Source organism: Saccopteryx leptura, chromosome 2 (assembly GCF_036850995.1).
Source record: "Saccopteryx leptura isolate mSacLep1 chromosome 2, mSacLep1_pri_phased_curated, whole genome shotgun sequence".
In the NCBI taxonomy this organism is placed as follows: domain Eukaryota; kingdom Metazoa; phylum Chordata; class Mammalia; order Chiroptera; family Emballonuridae; genus Saccopteryx; species Saccopteryx leptura.
In genome coordinates, this window is record NC_089504.1 from 365,044,475 (window position 1) to 365,064,555 (window position 20,081).

Here is a 20,081-nt window from a genome sequence, read left to right on the forward strand (position 1 = left end):
TCTGTGCCCCTGTGCCCCCTCCCCCAGGGCCGTGTCTGTGCCCCTGTGCCCCCTCCCCCAGGGCCATGTCTGTGCCCCTGTGCCCCCTCCCCCAGGACCATGTCTGCATCCCCTGTGCCCCCTCCCCCAGGGCCCTGTCTGCATCCCCTGTACCCCCTGTGCCCCCTCCCCCAGGGCCATGTCTGCGCCCCTGTGTCCCCCACCCCCGCACCGGGCACCACACAGGCCTGAGCACCACCTGCTCGGCCACCTCCCGGCTCATGGCGAGCGCCAGCTGCAGCTGCAGCTCCTCTTCTCCGCTGGTCTGGGGCCGGGCCTGCTCCAGCTCGGAGGACACCCGTGGGGAGGTGGCTGTGGGGAGAGAAGTTCAGGTCAGGCGTCACCCAGGCGGACACAGCCCGTCCCCACCTCACGCCCACGAGGTCGGCAACATCCCCACAAACTGCATGGGGATCGGAGTCTGTACACATTTCAGGGTTTAAGTCACGTGGTGCCACGTGTGGTTTCACAACTGCTGCGTGGCGTCCACCGAGGAAAGACGGCCGGGCCGCCCAGCGCAGGCCTCCCCAGGGTCCCTCGGCCTTCAGCCTGTGCAGCGGAGCTGCTTCCGGACGGGCTCGCTTCTTAGAACACGGCGAGTCCAGTTCTCGGGAGCTGGGTCAGGGCATCTGTGGCCCGAGCACTCCGCCTGCGACCTCAGCACTGAGGACCTTTGCTTTGTGTCTCGTGGAAGTAAGGGCCATGCACAAGGAAAGCCAAACATTTCTGCAGTGACCCTGCTTTTGTTTCTTTGGGGTTTTTTTTTACGTAAAACTGTACACATTGACTTGAGAAAAAAAAGTGCTCGTTTAAACACCTGTGAGCAGCTCCTGGAAAGACGGCTGTCGCTGGAGGGATGAGACACGAATCCCTGGCTGATGCCCATGAAGTCTACAGCAAGCAGCGACCGCAGTCACACTGGGAGCCACACTGGGCCCCCACCGGGAAAAGCCTGGGCTCGCTCAGGCTGTCTGCATGTTCAAGGATCCAGGGGATCCCCCCAGAAGTCAGGCAGGAAGCTTTGGAAGCATGTCCCTCACCCCCGGAGAGGGCCCACGGCTCCTCAGACACCCTCAAAGGGAGGTCGGCCGCCTGCAAGGCTTGGGACCGCATCCCGGCTGGCCCCTCGCTCTGCCTGTCCACCCCAGGTCCTCCTGGCTGGTCCCCGCTCTGCCTGTCCACCCCAGGTCCTCCCGGCTGGTCCCTCACTCTGCTGTCCACCCCAGGTCCTCCCGGCTGGTCCCTCACTCTGCTGTCCACCCCAGGTCCTCCCGGCTGGTCCCTCACTCCGCTGTCCACCCCAGGTCCTCCCGGCTGGTCCCTCGCTCCGCTGTCCACCCCAGGTCCTCCCGGCTGGTCCCCGCTCTGCCTGTCCACCCCAGGTCCTCCCGGCTGGTCCCTCGCTCTGCTGTCCACCCCAGGTCCTCCCGGCTGGCCCCTCGCTCCGCTGTCCACCCCAGGTCCTCCCGGCTGGTCCCTCGCTCTGCTGTCCACCCCAGGTCCTCCCGGCTGGCCCCTCGCTCCGCTGTCCACCCCAGGTCCTCCCGGCTGGTCCCTCGCTCTGCTGTCCACCCCAGGTCCTCCTGGCTGGTCCCCGCTCTGCCTGTCCACCCCAGGTCCTCCCGGCTGGCCCCTCGCTCCGCTGTCCACCCCAGGTCCTCCTCCAGGACCGCCCTCCGCCGGGCGGGGTCAGCACTCTCCCTGTCTCTGACAGCAGCGCCCTCCCCACACCCTTTGCACTCTGGTAGGACCCGCCAGAAGGCACCCTGCTTGGGGAGGGCCTGGGCCTGTCTTCTCACATCCACTCACAGAGTCTGACAAAGCAGCTGGGAACACCCACTGCGTGGGTGGAGGGGCGTGCGTGCACAAATGGATGAACGGGCGAAGAGATGGAGAATTCCACTCACTGGCTGGTGGGTAATTGCAGGAAAATGTTCTCACTGTGTATTAGTCTGCCTCCTTCCTTCGTCACATCCATTATTTTTTCTCCAGAGAGACAGGAAGAGAGAGAGATGAGAAGTATCAACTCATAGTTGTAGCACTTGAGTTGTTCATTGATTGCTTCTCATATGTGCCTTGACCAGGGAGGGGCTCCAGCCGAGCCAGTGACCTTGGGCTCAAGCCAGCCACCTCAGGGCTTTGAATCTGGGTCCTCAGTGCCCCAGGTCGACAGCCTGGTCAGGCCTAAACCTCCAATCTTAACTCGCCTCTTGGGATGGGCCTGTCTGGGTGGAAGTGAAAGGTGGGGGCTTTTACTCTTGACAGAGGAGCTATCAGCGGGCTGAACTCAGGCCGCAGTGAAGAAAACAGAAGGCCAGCCACACTTGGGGCCGTGGAGGTAATCCACAGAAAACCAGGTGAGGGCGCAAGGGACTGCTGTGAGCAGCGGGCTGGGGCAGGGCAGGGCAGGGGCTGTGAGAGACACTGCTGTCACACAGCTGAAAGAATCACCCATGTGGACCCAGCCAGGTCCGAGCGCCACCCCAGTGCACCAGGGCTGTGGTTTCCACTCTGGTCAGGGCATGCACCGGAACAAATCAACGTTTCTCTCTCTCTCTCTCTCTCTCAAATCAATAAATTTTTTTTTAAATACGGCAACAAAATTTAATTTGGAGCAATTCAGTGGTGTGAAGAACAGTGTGTCTATGATTTACTGTCAACAAAAGAAGAATCTAGCCTGACCAGGCGGTGGCGCAGTGGATAGAGCGTCGGACTGGGATGCAGAGGTTGCCAACTTGAGTGTGGGCTCATCTGGTTTGAGCAAAGCTCACCACCAGCTTGGACCCAAGGTCACTGGCTCAAGCAAGGGGTCACTCGGTTTGCTGAAGGCCCGCGGTCAAGGCACATATGAGAAAGCAATCAATGAACAACTAAGGTGTCACAATGAAAAACTGATGATTGATGCTTCTCATCTCTCCGTTCCTATCTGTCTGTCCCTGTCTGTCCCTCTCTCTGACTCTCTCTCTGTCTCTGTAAAAAAAAGAAAAAAGAAGAATCCAAAGGAAAAGGCCAGCAGCCCACTGCCACCATCCTCTAAGCTAGAGGAAAGGGGGGGGGGGGCGCTGCTATTATGAAAACAAATGCTTCTAAGTAAAATCGAGTTGAGTCCCAGCCTAGCATCACCACAATATTTTCCAAAGCATTTCTTCATAAATAGAGCTAGAGGTATCAAAGTGTCCTCAAATCCATCTTAATCGTTTGACTGCTTAACAAGAGACCAAAACACATTGTGCTCCTTTTGTTCCCACACCTCATCTAGACCCACCCAGGGCTGAGGTCTGGGCTTTCTCGTGCCCTAGAAGCAAAGATGTCCTCATCCAGATTGGTGGAAACAGAGGGAGCCAGACGGTTTGGGGACACTGTGGGGGACTGTTCTCAGGACGGTCCTGGAAGGGGCGTCTCCTCAGCTGACCGCGGCTCTCCCGTCCACAGGACAGCCGCTCTCCTGATGAGTGTCCGCGGCTTGCTTCCACACCGCCTGGCGTGGGCCACACGCAGCACACCGACACCCTCCATCGCGACTCAACAGAAATCACGGGTGGAGGAGACGGCCCCACGGCCCGCTCCCCGCTCCAGAGCACGTCCGAAGGGAGGCCCTCCTGGCCGGGGAAGCTGAGCCTGGGCGGCCACAAGGCCGGACTCCACCCGCCCGGAGGAGGGGCCAGCGCTCTGAACAGCGACCTTCTGGAGGGACGAGCCCTCCCCACAACCCCCTGAGCCTCTGGCACAGCTGAGGCCACGGCTGGCTTCAAGCGCCAACGGTCCCGCTTACACCCTCCCCACAAGGCGTCAGAATGCTGCAGAACCAGCACCTGCAGAAGCAGCTCACCACATCAATGTGGAAACTAGAGGAAAGGGTCTTCCCCTAAATGCTGTGGTTTTATACCCGGAGGTGCGAGCTCTCAGCTCCGCAGAGGGCAGAATCCACAGCCTCCAGCCCTGACTACCAGCTGAGCTGCTCAGAGGCCTCAGCTGTGAGGCAGGATTCCAACCGAGATGTCCTCGCCTCAGTGACAGCCTCTCGGCCCCACAAAGGGCTTCTTGTGCCCGTGCACATGACAATGAACACAGGCGTGGTTGTGAGATGGGTCTGAATGGACCCTTCTGACCACCTGAGCGTGGCCCTGGCCCCTCTCTGGGGATCTGAAGGTCCCCAACTCACAGGGACCCGTAGAAAAAGCAAGTGCCCGAGGTGTGCCCGTGCCTGGGTCTGCCGGCTGCTTGGTTTCCCGGCCACCCTCTGGGGGAAGAACAGGGACTGTCAGCATGAGCTGACCATGACAGGAGCCTCCCACTGCCACGTCCCACCTGGAAGAGCACAGCCTCCACTTGCTCTGGCCGAGGAGAGACGCGGGTCAGCCTCCTTTCTGTCCCTCCGGTCTGAGTGACCCTGAGGGCAGAGGCTGACCAGAGAGCCTGTGAGAGCCCAAGGGGCCCCCAGAATGCAGGCTGAGAGGAAGGCCTCCCGCTGCAGAGGGACAGGCACCAGGGCCTCCGTCTGCTCCTGCCCAGGGTCTGCGGGCCCAGCTCAGCTGCCGCACCCTGCACTGTGGGGAGGGCCTCTCCCCAGCCTCTTCCCGGGCAGAGCTGCTTCAGCTGGCCACGCTGAGTATTTTGTTTATTCATTTTTTTTTAGAGGGGGGGGGAGAGAGAGAGAGAGAGAGAGAGAGAAAGAGAGAGAGATGGGGGGGAGGAGCAGGAAGCTCCGACTCCCATATGTGCCTTGACCGGGCAAGCCCAGGGTTTTGAACCAGCAACCTCAGCATTCCAGGTCGACGCTTTATCCGCTGCGCCACCACAGGTCAGGCTACGTTGAGTATTTTGAAAGAAGAAAGCAAATCAGTCAAGGTAACAGAAAAACAGGAAACAGGCTCTTCTCGTCGGCGAGGTTTTGCAATTTTCCTAGAAAGTACGTGAGCAGCTTCTATGACCGTATGTGCTGATTCATGGGAACAGACACTGTGGGACACGCCTCCACTGTCAACAGCTCTTTGAGGTGACCAGCATGACTTCTGTCAAGTTCTCTGGTGTGTGGGCCTCACGCAGGCTGAGGGCCTCACCTCCAAGTGACCCCTGCTGATGCTGGATGCACAGGGCTCATATGACATCTTGGCAAGGATGTCAGGTCACCAGGCCTCAAGGCCCAAGAAGACCTCACCTGCTGCCACCACTTGTCACTGTGCCCATCAGCTGACAGGGACACTGGGGTTCACACCCTGTCGCCACCGTCCACCAGCAGTGACCACATGCAAACGGTCCAACCTCTCCGGGCTCCTGTGTCCTTGTCTGTGGAGTGGAGACAGCAGGCTTGTGGGAGGGCGAGGAGTGACCACACAGCCAGCTCCCCCCAGAGGACACAGGCCTTGCCCAGGTCACTGCTCTCTGCTTCACCCCAGGACAACCAGGCCACCGGGACCAGAGCTCTTCTGGGCACTCCGCTTTCCGCTCACATAGTGGAAAGCACAGATGAGTGGCCTAAGGTGGCCCAGGTCTTCATGGGGACAGGACTGTGGCTCCACCCGGGCCATGGTCTGCACCCTCCACTTCCCACCGCCAGGGAGGGCTGAGGAGCACCCTGAGCCCAGGGCCAGTTACGTCCTCCAGGGACCAGGTCCTCAGTCCAGCTAGGTTCCCGCCTCACCAGGACACTGCCAGGAAGTGCTACTGGGTCACCCGGGCGAGACAGCACCTTCCTGAGGTTCCGCAGGCCGATTCCTGCATCAGTGCCCTGGGCTGCCGGGCACACACTCCCCACAGCACTGGAGCTGAGGCCTCCAAACCCGCCCCCCGGGGACCCTGCCGGCCGTCCCCACCCCTCACAGGGAGGAGCAGGAAAGACTGCTTTCAGTGTAAGGAGGCAGATGATGAGACAGGAAGTCCAGACTGCCCCAGGCGAAATTAAAGGAGAAAAAAGATGCAACTCCACGGTGGAAAAGACAAAAAGGGACAAGGTGAGACATGCACCAAAGCACCATCTCAGCCAGGTCACTCGGGCTGCAGGGTCTGGTGGCCGTGTCTGCCTGCACAGCAGGGGACAACCCCGGCACGTGGTGCCTACCCCTGCCCGCGCGTGACATTGTCCCACACCCGTGACGGCCCTGGCAACACCTCGAACTTGACTGCAACCCAGACTCCAGACCCGACTCCCAGCTCACAGAAGCACAGGGTGAGGACTGAGCCCAACCCCACACGAGGCCGTGCACAAACCAGCCCCGACCGAGGGACGCCGTCGGCCACTGGACAGGCCTCTTGCGTGTTAGGATCATGAGAAAAAAGGAATTCGCTGCAGCATGACTAAAGGGACAACCAGATTCAACACGTGGTCCTGGGCTGGTCTAGGTGCAGACTGATCGGCCGGAAGACGCTTTAGGACCCCTGGCCACGCTGCACACGCATGGCGGATGACACTGGCACACGGCGGATGATGCTGGCACACGGCGGATGACACTGGCACACGGCGGTTGACACTGGCACACGGTGGATGACACTGGCACACGGCGCTTGACACTGGCACACGGCGGATGACACTGGCACACGGCGGATGACACTGGCACACGGCGGTTGACACTGGCACACGGCGGATGACACTGGCACACGGCGGATGACACTGGCACACGGCGGATGACATTGGCACATGGCGGTTGACACTGGCATGACTGGGCAGGCGAGGTGTGCCTGGCTCTCAATCGCTCTTCAGGAACCATCGCAGGCTGAAGCACTCACGGGTAGAATGTGATGACACCCGGGACTTTTAAACACTTGAACATAAAGGGAAGTGAGCGCCACCCTCTCCCCAGAGGAAGCAGCTGTGGACATTTCTTGGGATTCCACCCAGAACCCGCTTAAATGCACACTGCAGGTGTGGGCGCGGGCGCGTGTCCGCATCCACCCACGGGAAGCCGCGTCCGTCCCTCGCTGCGCGTGTCACCATGTGTGAGCACCTTGCCGCAGCCTGACCTAGGCTTCAGGGCGTTTTCAGCTTAAGAGAGGCAGCCCAGGGTGGAGGTCAAGTCGAATACCTGGGATCCGATCGGGCTCTGCCACCTCTGAGCACATGGCCTCGGCACCTCGGTGCTCTCATCTTTGGGTCAGAGAGAGCCCCTGCCTCCCGGGGGCCGGGGGATTGAACGGGTTCATGTGTGCACGGCACTCGGACCCTCCACCCCGAACGCACAGGCCCCGTCTGGGGGGCTGGAGGGGAGGGCGTGACCCTGAGACCCTCTCACAGAGATAACTAGGGCCCGAAGGGGTTATAGGGCTCAGTTGCCATGAGACCTCAACGCCAAGTCTTAGAGCCAAACCCCACACTTGCGCCCAGCACCCCGTGGGGCTCTGAGACCCTCAGTCCCGCACCGTCCTCCAGGCCTGAGGAAAGCCTGTTCTCCGGAGCGTGCGTCTGGTCAGCAGAGACCCGCGCATGTCAACAGAGCAGGGAGAGGAGGCGCAGGGCACAGCGCTGTCCTGGGTGGTCAGAGGTCAGAGAGTAGGGCCCGGGGTGTGCGCAGGGCGGGGGCTGGGCACGGAGTGGGTGGGCGCTCTGCCTGGGGGCTGGGGGCCCTGAGGCTGGTTCAGGCAGCAGGTGCCACGGGGTCAGGTGGACGGGCCATGGGCGTCCCAGGGGCTCCTGGAAGGGCTTTGGGAGGTCCAAGCAGAGGAGAGATGCAGTGTGACCGCTCTGGGGGCAATGGCGGAATCCTGGGTCAGGACTGTAGCTTTGACGGTGAGGAGCAGCCAGGTTCTGGCTTACCTGAGGTTCTGTTACACCTGGAAACATCCCTGGACCACCGAGCCACGGCCCTGGCTCACGGTGACCTCCACAGCACCCCACCGTCCCCCACGGTCAGGGTGCAGCATGTGACGCTGTGGCTACTGTAGGCTCAGCACTCAGAGGGCTCTCTCCTGACCAGCGGTGGTATCAGAATTGGGCCCCGGAAAAGACACACTTTAGTCCTGACCTCCAGCACCTCAGACGACGGCTGTATTTGGAAACGGGGCGCTCCAGGTGCTGCTGGCTGAGAGGTCATGCTGAGGCAGGGTGGGGCCGCCATGCGATAGGACTGTCGCCTGACAGGACAGGAAAGAGACACAGACACACACACAACGGCAGGACTGGAGCGTGGCAGCTGCTGGCCGGGAACACCAAGCACCGCCGGCCACCGCCAGACGCCAGGCCAAGGCAGGAAGGATTCTCCCCCGCAGGTGTCACAGGGAATGTGGCAGTCCGACACTGACACTCCAACTCTGGCCTCCGGAAAGGTGACACAACCACTGTTGTTCTAAGCCCAGCCTGGCCCGATGCAACTCCCCAGAGCACACGAGGTGCCCCCACCGCCCTGCCCACACTGAAGTGAGCATCCGCGTGAGGCAGGACAGACCCCTGCGCCATGGGCTCCCGACTCGATCCCCTCCACCAGGACCCGCCGGCCCAGCCCGGGGCAGGCCGAGCTCTTGCGCCCCTCACCCTCAGTACTCCTGCGTTCTACACTGCGGACCTGTCTGCCGGCCAGAGCAGCGTTCAAACGCGTCAGTTCATTCTCAAGTTTAGTTTCCAGCGAAAACAATGTCTGTGATTTCCAAGCACACAACCTCCCAGGCCGGCACCCCAACGGTGCCGCCTCCTCCTCCACCACCTCCTCCACCGCCGTGCCGTGTGCGGGCACAGAAGCTGACGCCCAGGGGGCAGGCACAGGGCCAGGACAACGGCCAGGCTCCTGCAGGGGGCGGGGCTGGCGACTGAGGTGGGGCAGGTGGAGCGGAGACAAAAGGTAGTGCTTTCATTTGTCTGCATGACTCAAAGCCCACCCTCCGTCTGAATCAGAAGAACAAGTCTGGGCTGTTCCCCTAAGACAGACAAGCCCCACCCACGACAAGACCCCAGCCCGTGTGGCAGGGAGGGGAGGCTCCTCGCTTTCCTCGCTGCTGTTTTCCCAGGGGGTCCCCATGGTTCCCGCGGCTTCATCCCCCAGGGAAGCTGCTCTTCAGGTGGAAGGTGGGGAGCATGGTGGTGGGGGCTCTGGACGCTGACACTCAAGCTTGTGAGGAAGTGCAGGGTAAGGCAGGAATTTCAATGAAGTCATAATCTATCTCTTCTTAATTCAATCAAAACTTAAGCTATATGCCTATAGCAGTTTCTTAGAGCAGCGACTATTCAACCCATGTGCTGCAAGGGTTTTTAAAAAAGATTTTATTTATTAAAAAATAAAGAAATAAAGATTTTATTTATTCATTTGAGAGAGAGAGAGAGAGAGAGGGAGAGAAGAAGGGAGGAGCAGGAAGCATCAACTCCCATATGTGCCTTGAATAGGCAAGCCTGGGGTTTTGAACCAGCGATCTCAGCGTTCCAGGTCTATGCTTTATCCACTGCGCCACCACGGGCCAGGCAATTTTTACCCAACTAATTAAAGTCAGGGGCACTGATCTCTTTTCCATTAGACCAAGCGTCCCCAAACTACGGCCCGCAGGCCGCATGCGGCCCCCTGAGGCCATGGTCAGTGAGAGGAGTACTGTATGTGGCGGCCCTCCAATGGTCTGAGGGACAGTGAACTGGCCTCCTGTGTAAAAAGTTTGGGGACTCCTGCATTAGACTGTCAAATTAAAAAACGACAACAGCCAACACAAGCCAATACAGCAATAGACATCTGGTGTGTGTGCATCAAACGTATACCTATATTTTTGTCAGACTGGCAAAAAACTTATTTTTTGGTGTGCTGCAGAATTTTAGTAATCAGTGTATGTGTGCCATTAGATCAGAGAGGTCAAAGACTGCTGTCTTAGAGGAATACATAGAAGCAGGAAGCTCACTTTTAACGTGTTTTGATAGTATTTTACATTAAATTAACACTGACCTTTGACAAATCCCAGGACCTGTCCTGGGTTCGGGGGCTGCATAGCCTGAGCACTGTCACCCCTGGGGGGGGGGGCACAGATGGGCACAATCTGTCTGAAGGGCACTTGCTGTCCTGGGTTCGGGGGCTGCATAGCCTGAGCACTGTCACCCCTGGGGGGGGGGCACAGATGGGCACAATCTGTCTGAAGGGCACTTGCTGTCCTGGGTTCGGGGGCTGCATAGCCTGAGCACTGTCACCCCGGGGGGGGGCACAGATGGGCACAATCTGTCTGAAGGGCACTTGCTGTCCTGGGTTCGGGGGCTGCATAGCCTGAGCACTGTCACCCCGGGGGGGGGGGGCACAGATGGGCACAATCTGTCTGAAGGGCACTTGCCGCATTTTAAGGGACAGAATAATGTTCTACACTTTTCCCATGAACCCCAACTCCCTTCTAGGAATTCTACATCGAGGGGCTAACCCAGAGAGCCCTTGGGGAAGCAAGCCTCCCTTCGGGGAATTCTACATCGAGGGGCTAACCCAGAGAACCCTGAGGAAAGCAAGCCTCCCTTCGGGGAATTCTACATCGAGGGGCTAACCCAGAGAGCCCTTGGGGAAGCAAGCCTCCCTTCGGGGAATTCTACATCAAGGGGCTAACCCAGAGAACCCTTAGGAAAGCAAGCTTTCTGCAGGAGGACATTCCCACAACGTCACTCACACCAGTGAGAACCTGCAGGCAGCTGGAATGGACCAATGGTAACACCCTGTGTACGAGCACTTCCTCTGCGTGGGGGGTGGGGGGGGGTGTCAGGGAACAACAGCCCTTAAACTCACCTAACAGGTGAAAAGACAAACATGCAGAAGTTAGTAACCTACCTAGTACCCTGCGGAAGCTTTACCCTTTAGGTTACAAGTGTAAGGTGACACACACAGCCTGGAGAATGCAGAGGAAGGTGAAACAATCAGAATGCACGGTCGTGCATTTCCCGCAGGAGCGGTGGCGAGGCCTCATGGAGGTCGGCCCCTGCGCCACGGCAGCGTCCGCTGCGACCTGCACACGCCCATCCTACCGTGTGTGGGGTGAGAGCCGCTTCACGGTCACAGGAGCTCTGAGCCACCAGCACCGTCCGTCCCAGGTGCTACACACTTGGTGTGACGGCGTGTCTGCCTCTCCTGAGCGGGAAGGCCACCGAGGGCAAGGCCTGTCGCCAACGGGGGCCCTTCACCGCTCCGGGCCAGCCCCCAGCATGCACGACTCTACCAGGAGGAGCAAAGGGACACACTAACACTTTGAAACTGTCACGTGGCTCTATAGACAACACTCCTACAATTCTGTTGTTCTAATACCTGCACAGAGCAAACCATGAACGGCCTCCTGTCCTCAAGGAACCTGTGGTCAGGTCTGTCCATGCAGCAGCATCTGGGGATGTGAGTCCTGGCCTGGCCTTCAGTTCCTCTCCACGTGAAGACCCGCCTGCCTTGCCCACAGACAATGGCCACACGAATCTCACAACCAGGGCTCTACTGCCCACGCTCATCGTCCAGGCAGCTGGCACTGAGAATGGCTGGGCAGTCTGGTGTGAACATCAGGAGTGAGGGACTGTCCAGCATCAGGTAGGGTGACGTAGGAACTGTCTCCCAGTGTAAGGCAGAATAGAGCTGTTCCTTCTGCTACAATGTTGCAAGACAAAAAGCAGGGGTGGGGGTGGGGGGTGAGGTTGAATTTACAATGTAACTGTGATCCTGAAAGAGAAAATGCTTTTAAAATACAGTGCCCAGAAGGAAATACACGGACATGTGAACCCCCCTGGTCTTTGTACAGTCAGATGAGAGGATTTTTATCCTTCCTGCATCTCCTTCGGCCTCCGTCAGAATGAACATGCACTACCAACACGGAAAGGTCTCACCACTTCCCATCGCACCACGTGCACCAGGCAGAACCAGAGAGGCAGCCGCGTGAACTCATCCTGGGATGCTGGCTTGGCGGCTGGCGACCGTGTGATCCAGCCTTCCACCAGCGGTCAGCAGGAGGGGCCTGATTCAATCAGCAACAGCAATTTCCAGCTGCTGAAAGCCGGAATCCTTCCTGCTGACTTAACTTTCCCAAAGGGCACTGCTACTGGTCAGCAGCTGGAGGGAGAGGAGGGGAGGGAGCTGGAGGGAGAGGGGAGGGAGCTGGAGGGAGAGGGGAGGGAGAGGGGAGGGAGCTGGAGGGAGAGGGGAGGGAGCTGGAGGGAGCTGGGTCAGCAGCTGGAGGGAGAGGGGAGGGAGCTGGAGGGAGAGGGGAGGGAGAGGGGAGGGAGCTGGAGGGAGAGGGGAGGGAGAGGGGAGGGAGCTGGAGGGAGAGGGGAGGGAGCTGGAGGGAGAGGGGAGGGAGAGGGGAGGGAGAGGGGAGGGAGCTGGAGGGAGAGGGGAGGGAGAGGGGAGGGAGAGGGGAGGGAGCTGGAGGGAGAGGGGAGGGAGCTGGAGGGAGCTGGAGGGAGAGGGGAGGGAGCTGGAGGGAGAGGGGAGGGAGCCTCCCACAGCACAAAATCTACACTAGCTCCACCAGACCAGCAGAGGCACAGCCCCAGACACACACCACGGTCGCCAGGAGCTTGACCCCACCCCACAGTGACGCCTGGGCCTACCGCAGAGTTTCCAACTTGACTGGGCAGACATGTGGCGCAGGTTTTGGGATACCGTGGGACATTAAAAATCTCCTGGGCAGCCAGCTTGAAAGCTGGTGGCTTGAGGGGGAAAAGCAAGCAGGCCAATGAGGAATAGTCTTTTATTACTAAGCAGTAACTGCAACTGTAGATCACACTGGTGTTAAACTCAACGTTAAAGCACCAAGAGAAGATACAGATGTGCATGTTTCTATACTGCTGGAAAACCTACAAAATGTACTTTCAAAAGACTAACAATGCTCACGCCTGGGTGGACACCAACAGAGATGGGCACATCACATAAAAATATCCCCCCCTCCAAATCGGGTTTATTTAGTACTCTTCTCTTAGCAAGTGTTCCCTGAACAGCCCCCAGGATCAGGCACGGTGCACTCAGCACTAGCAAGTAAGACAGAAAACAAAGTAATACCGTCATTTCAGATGGTGAAAAAGTACTTTGAAGACAACAGAATACCATGATACACACAGATTATGTAAATTCTATGCATCTTTAGACTTTCCTCCTTACTTTTGTTTACAAAATTTTTAAACACCCCCTTTAATTTAAGCTGATGACTTGAAATTAGCCACTAAGCAGCCATCAGTCAGATCCTGTTACCAGCTGTGTGACGTGAGGGACAAACTCCCCTTCCCCTTTCTCAGACTCCACTCTTCATGGTTTATTTAAAAAGTTTGCCTGTATCACAAAAGACACTTTAGAGACAAGTGGATAGATATAAGTATTGTATTCACAACTTCAATTTTCTATGGCACAAGTCAACATCAATCGTTTCTATGGCACAAGTCAACATAACTCCCCTGCCTGCCAGAGATGCAGGGGCCATGGCTTCCAGAACACATCTGTCCCAGCAACACGGGACGCCACAGAGCCCGTCTCCCACCTGGTTCCTAGGCCGCCCCCTCAGAAAACAACCTGCCAAGATGCAGCCCAAAGCCCAGATCAAAACTGCCCTAACCTGCCTGACCTGTGGTGGCACAGTGGATAAAGCCTCGACCTGGAAATGCTGAGGTCGCCGGTTCGAAAACCTGGGCTTGCCTGGTCAAGGCACATATGGGAGTTGATGCTTCCTGCTCCTCCCCCCCTTCTTTCTCTCTGTCTGTCTCTCTCTCTCTCCTTTCTAAAATGAATAAATAAAAAAAAATTAAAAAAAAGAACGTAGGTGACTTAAAAATAAATAAGTTTAAAAAAAATAAAAACAACAACAACAACAACAAAACCCTGCCCTAACCAGCCTTTTGATAGCTGTGTTGCAATCTTACACATACTCTCCACCCCTCAGAGGGGCCCCCTAGGATAAGGGCCCCCGTTAAATAACAGTTTAAACAGGGATCCCTGCTTTTAACAACAATGGAAGCAAGGAGGAAGAAAAGCTTACATGAGATGGACCCCGACAATCATAAAATTTCAACAGGTGTACACTGTAGATCAGGGGTCGGGAACCTATGGCTCGCAAGCCAGATGTGGCTCTTTTGATGGCTGCATCTGGCTCGCAGTCAAATCTTTAATAAAAAAAAAATAGTAACATTAAAAATATAAAACAGCCTGACCAGGCAGTGGCGCAGTGGATAGAGCGTCGAACTGGGATTCAGAGGACCCAGGTTCAAGACCCCAAGGTCACCAGCTTGAGTGTGGGCTCATCTGGTTTGAGCAAAATTCCACCAGCTTGAGCCCAAGGTCGCTGGCTCCAGCAAGGGGTTACTCGGTCTGCTGAAGGCCCACGGTCAAGGCACATATGAGAAAGCAATCAATGAACAACTAAGGTGTTGCAACATGCAATGAAAAATTAATGATTGGCCCTGCCTGGCGTGCAGAAGTCCTGGGTTCGATTCCCGGGCAGGGCACACAGGAGAAGCACCCATCTGCTTCTCCACCCCTCCCCCTCTCCTTCCTGTCTCTCTCTTCCCCTCCCGCAGCCTAGGCTCCATTGGAGCAAAGATGGCCCGGGCGCTGGGGATGGCTCCTTGGCCTCTGCCCCAGGCGCTAGAGTGGCTCTGGTCGCAACATAGCAATGCCCAGGATGGGCAGAGCATCACCCCCTGGTGAGCAGAGCATCGCCTCCTGGTGGGCGTGCCGGGTGGATCCCGGTCGAGCGCATGTGGGAGTCTGTCTGACTGTCTCTCCCCGTTTCCAGCTTCAGAAAAATGCAAAACAAACAAACAAAAAAAAAACTAATGATTGATGCTTCTCATCTCTCCGTTCCTGTCTGTCTGTCCCTGTCTATCCCTCTCTCTGACTCACTCTCTGTCTCTGTAAAAAATAAAAAAACAAAAAAAACAAAAAAAAACATTCTCATGTATTATAGTCCATTCATTTCCTACCGCTCATGTTCATGGTTGCAGGTGGCTGGAGCCAACCACAGCTGTCCTCCGGGACAACACCAAATTTTTAATGGATAATGCATAACATACATGGGTCATTCTATGGCTCTCACGGAATTACATTTTAAAATATGTGGCGTTCATGGTTCTCTCAGCCAAAAAGGTCCCCGACCCCTGCTGTATATTCAAACGTCTTTTAGAACTTAAAAACTACTAGAAAAGTAGGAGAGTTAGGGTTCTAGAAAAGCTGGGTTCAATCCTGCCGCTACCCCTCACGGCTGAGTGGTCTGTCTGTGTCCTGACTGTCCACAGCTGGCCGCCCAGGGGCGAGTGCAGGGGCTGCTCACGTGTCCGGCCACCTTGGACACAGCTGTGTCTACGTCAGGGGACCTGCTGCCTCCAGGGCCTGCTGGCATCGCTGGCCAGCTCCCTGAGGCGGTTTTCCACTTGGAGAGCTGAACGCTTTGCGGAGCAGGCTAAGGATGACCGTGCGGCACCTGCCTCTGCCCCTGGGACTCCCCTGCCTGCCAGAGATGCAGGGGCCATGGCTTCCAGAACACATCTGTCCCAGCAACACGGGACGCCACAGAGCCCGTCTCCCACCAGGTTCCTAGGCCGCCCCCTCAGAAAACAGCCTGCCGAGATGCAGCCCAGAGCCCAGCGGAAGGTCCCTGAGGGCCGGCTGTCCCTAGCCTTCCCCGACACCAGGGAATCACCTGGCCAGCAGCCAGCAGCCACCTCTCAGTCCTGGGCACGTCCCCCACCCCCATTCCAGGGCAGTGCCACTGAGCCCTGCACCTCCCCCGCACTCCCCAGAGGTCTGGACTGACCCCGCCTCCTTCCAAGACCACAGCCCAGAGGGCTTCTGAGCCACGTGCTGGCGAGGATTGATTTTTTTAGGCAGTTAATATATTTTCCCACATCCTCAAGTTTCTGGAACAGACCTATATAAAACTCTCTTCCTCAGATGCTAGTTGTCATGGAAAGAGCTCTCCCGTGGGTGGACACCCCCCCCAGCTCTGACCCCCCCACCGAGTCTGCGGACAGAGCTGCTGGCACAGTGACCCCTCTGCACCCCTGAGATGCCCGTGTGCAAAATGGCCAGCTGTTTCCCGGTCCTTCCCACACACACGAGAGAGAGGATGCACACAGAGGCGTCCAGACTGTCTAATGGGCTCAGAATGGCTGCTCAGCATGCAGAGAGGGGGAGGGCCGCCCCAGCCCGCCCCCAGAGCCCGGGGGGCCACGCAGGCTGCTCCCAGCCCGCCTCTCCTGCCCCATGAGCACCTGGCCTCCCTGGGCGTCAGCTGGATGCTGGACACGTGTCCAGCAGCGAGAGAGAAACTGCCCTCTTTGGTACTTGGTGGCCGAGAAATTCAAAGCCAAGTCTGGACTCATCTCCAGCAGTTATATGTGACCCTGGCCTTATCTTCTTTTCTTATCTTTCTTTTCCTTTTGCCCTAATTTTTCCTATTATCTATTTAATCCTCCAGCACAGCATGTTTTGTAAACTAACCCCAATCTGTTCTGCAGCAAAGCAGGGAAAATAAATGAAAGGCCATGACCTCTCGTGCTCCTGTGGTGGTCACTGCTGATGGTGGGTGGGGGCAGCCCCAGCCACACCACAGATGGCTTCTCTGCGTTGAACAGGGTGCTGACAGTGTCACTGAGACAGGGGTCATCAGGACAGCTCGAGAGACCTGGCCACAGGTGCAGCACGCACCCTGTGCAGAGCTGCCGCTGCCGCTGCCGCTCTGGGTCAGGGAATGTGGGCTGGGAGCTAATTCACCTGAGGGACTCAGAGGGCGAAGAGAATTTCTGTTCTCCATCTCCCTTCTTTTTCTTTTCTTCTTCTAACAATGGGCATGCTGACAGTTGACCTCCCACCTGGAAACCCAGGGCACCCAGCAACACAGCAGGCAGCAGGGCAAGGACAGCGCTGGCCAGCACGGACGCAGGGCGCGTGACAAGGGACCTGAAAGCCAGCTGGGCACTCTCCTTCTCGCAGTGCCTGCCCTCTGCGGGCCGTGGGGGGCCCAGCCCCGGCCTCGGAGCACCCATGTCAGAGGGCAGCAGCAACCTTTATGTTCCAGGCCTGCACCCCGACTCAGGGGTGCTTCTCCAAACCCCATGGAGCGCCTTCGATGTGGGTGCCCGCTGCCCCGAGCGCATCTACAGCTTGTCCGTAGCGTCAGGACCAGCCCCGCGGAGGTGGGAGGGCGGACAGAGCCCCGGGCAGGGGGACAGGTGGGCTGCTCACACCTGACTCCATTCAAGCTGGCTGGCCCGTCTCTGTGGTCTCGGCAGACCCTACCCCCTTGCCGGAACCAAGTGAGGCAGACCACACATGGCAGGCCAGAGAGCCAGCCTCGACGGGCGGGGCAGCCGGGTCACCAGAACCACAAGACCGCTGTGTGAACCTGAGAGCCAGGGACGCAGAGCGCTGAGGGCGTCTCCAGCCGCAGAACCCTAGTCCCGAGACCCACGGACCGCTCACCTCCACCTGCGCGTCTACTGGACACGTCAGCCTCTCCAGACATAACCCCACCCCCCTCAGCCTGCTCTACTCACAGCCCCCTCCCAGCAGGTGGCAGCAGCCCCGGCTCCCAGCGGTCCCCCCGCCCCGCCCGGTCCCCCCCCCGCCCCGCCCGGTCCCCCCCACCCCGCCCCCGGCAGGCCCTGCCGCTCGCTGCTGTCACACACCCAGACCGCCACAGCCCACCGGTCCGTGCACGGCGTCTCCCACCTGGACAGGGCTGCAGTCTCTGGACTGGTCCTCCTAAGCCTTCTCATCCCAAATTGGATTAAGCCCCTGCTCGGTCCCAAATCCACCTCTGCCTCCCAAGGCACTAAGGAAGAGCCAGGGTTTTGAAATGGCCCGAAGGCCCTGCACCAGTCTGCTTAGCATGTGGCACACACAAGATTAAATGCAGTGAGAGAAACTATTTACAAACTTCTATAGCAACCCGACATAGCTACAAAATCTAAACACTGACACAAGAGTGTCAGTCTGAGCTGGATTAGGAATGGAAAGAACGGCTCCCCACCGGGTCAGTGTGAGAGGCAGACACACCCCTTCCCAGGCCCGCCCTGGCTACACCCGCCCTGACCTCATCTCCTGTGTCTTCACGCAGCTCTAGCCACACTGGCTGCCTTCCTGCTCCGCAAACTCCCTGAATAGACTCCCACCCCAGGGCCTTTGCACTGCTGCTCCAGCTCTCTGCCTGGGACACTCTTCCAGGCCTTCAACAGTTCATGCCTCCTCCTCCTCCAATTCTTGCTCCAGAGTCACTTTCTCAGAGAGGCTGTTCTGATGCCCTCAACACCGCAGGCCGCCTTCCCCGCTCTGCAGGCTCGGTGGGGTCATCCCAGACTGTCTGTGGTGGCACGGGGCACTCAACCCACAGCATGCCGACTCTCCTCCAGGCGGCAGCGGTGGGGCCGCTCTGTGCCCAGCTCCTCGCCGGGCGCACGGTGGGGACAGCACACACGTGTCGAGTGAACGGGCAGATGCAGGAGCCAGCTCCACCGACAGCACTGCCCTGAGGCAGACGCAGCGGGGAAGGGCAGGGAGCGTCTGCTGTGCCGCCTCTGGGGACCCCTGGGGTGCAGGGGAGCTCCCTGAGACCTGGGACCAGGGCACCCTTTGTAAAGCTGGAGAGTGGGTAAGAACGGGTGGCTCACAGCAAGAAAGCCTCCAGGCAGGGAGGCGGACCATGAGACTGAGATAAAGGACAGCGTGGGAAAGGTCTCCGAGGTCAGGGTCATCAACCCCGTGGTAGGGAGAGGGAGGGAGGAGACCCAGGGAGGACACACGGACACAGCATGCAAGAGAAAAAGCGTCTCCTCCACCACCGTGACTGCTGTGGGTACAAACAGCAGCCAGGGCACCAGAGCGTCCCCTGTGCCCGCCCTGAGTCTGCACCCTGCCCACCAGGCCTCCCCTGAGGGGTCTGGGGTCCTAAGTGTGCCTCTCACAAAGTCTCCCCTGAATCACAGCCTGCATTTCACGAGACCATTTCTGAATGGCCAGCGTCTGTCTGATTCTGGGCTGCTGGGTTCAAGAGCAAACCCACCGAGGCCGCGCAGTGAGCATGTCCCTCCCTCCCCCTTACACTGGCATAGCGTCTGTCTGTCTGGGCTGCTGGGTTCCAAGAGCAAACCCACCGAGGCCGCGCAGTGAGCATGTCCCTCCCTCTCCCTTACACTGGCACTCGTCAGTGCTAAGACAGACAGAGGCGTCACGGGCCAGAGCCCTGCACGCACACCCCCCCACCGTGGAGCGTGTGAGATGTGGACAAGAACGCACACACCCAATGGCTGGGGAATGAAACATGACAGCATGTGACACTTGTTTCCCCAAAACTCCTCTAGGGCATGAGAAATTGTCAAAAAATTTCCATTTTTATCCTAATTTCTACCAGAGCTGGAGAAGAGAAATCTGCCTGGGTCCTGAGCAACCTTCCGGATGTGCAGGGGAGGCCCCCAGGAGAAGGAATTGCGGGATAAGGTGGAGTGGTGGAGAAAACCAGCCTGGTCCAGGCCACAGCGGGGGGAGAGGGCGTGGAAGGGGCCAGGCAGCCTGATTTTAACATGTGGCTGTCCCAGCAGAGCTGGGGGCCGGTTAATGCAAAGTTAACCAGAGACTCCAAACAGCCCCTCCCGGTTACCGAGTGTGTAGAACCTGGCAGGACACAGGGGACCCCCTGGGGCTCTGGGGACTAGCCCCCCACCGGGTGGCACCCAGACCTGGGACGCTGGCCCTCTCGCTCCTTGCCGTGCACTCTGTTGTGTCCTGCTGCATTCTCTGCAGGGTGCAGCTGGTCCCCCCCCAGTCCTGTGGGAACTGTCAGGGGCAGCTGGAGACCCGGAGGAGAAGGTCCCACAGCCGAAGACAGTGATCACACAAACGCCCAGTCAGACACGCTGTAATATTAATGAGGATGAATAAACAGTAACTGTTTCCAGTGCTGAACAAAGGCTGACCACACCTTGTGGGGAGGCACAAGAGGCTCTTTGTCAGGCCCCTGCTCATGCCAGCTTTCTCCTCTGCGGCAGGGCCCCACTTGGGACCGAAGGTAGACCAGGTTGAGAGCACTTTCCCGTAGGCAACAGTGACATCTGTTTTCAGTTGAACCTGCAACAGTTGTGGACTCTGACCAGGATACATTATTAATCAGTCAAAAGAGAAGCCCCATTTTTACCTACCCATTGAATTAGGTATCTTCAC

The 20,081-nt window shown here is 58.1% G+C and overlaps 1 protein-coding gene across 4 annotated transcripts in view; it reads right to left on the reverse strand.

Moving 5' to 3' along the window:
- Positions 1-20,081, reverse strand: part of EPN2 (epsin 2) — a 102,647-nt gene that overhangs the window by 25,491 nt on the left and 57,075 nt on the right. For all 4 annotated transcript variants that reach the window (XM_066364997.1, XM_066364996.1, XM_066364995.1 and 1 more), the window contains one exon: positions 239-351. In XM_066364997.1, coding sequence (XP_066221094.1) covers positions 239-351 — 113 coding nt within the window. The remainder of the gene's footprint in view (positions 1-238; positions 352-20,081) is intronic.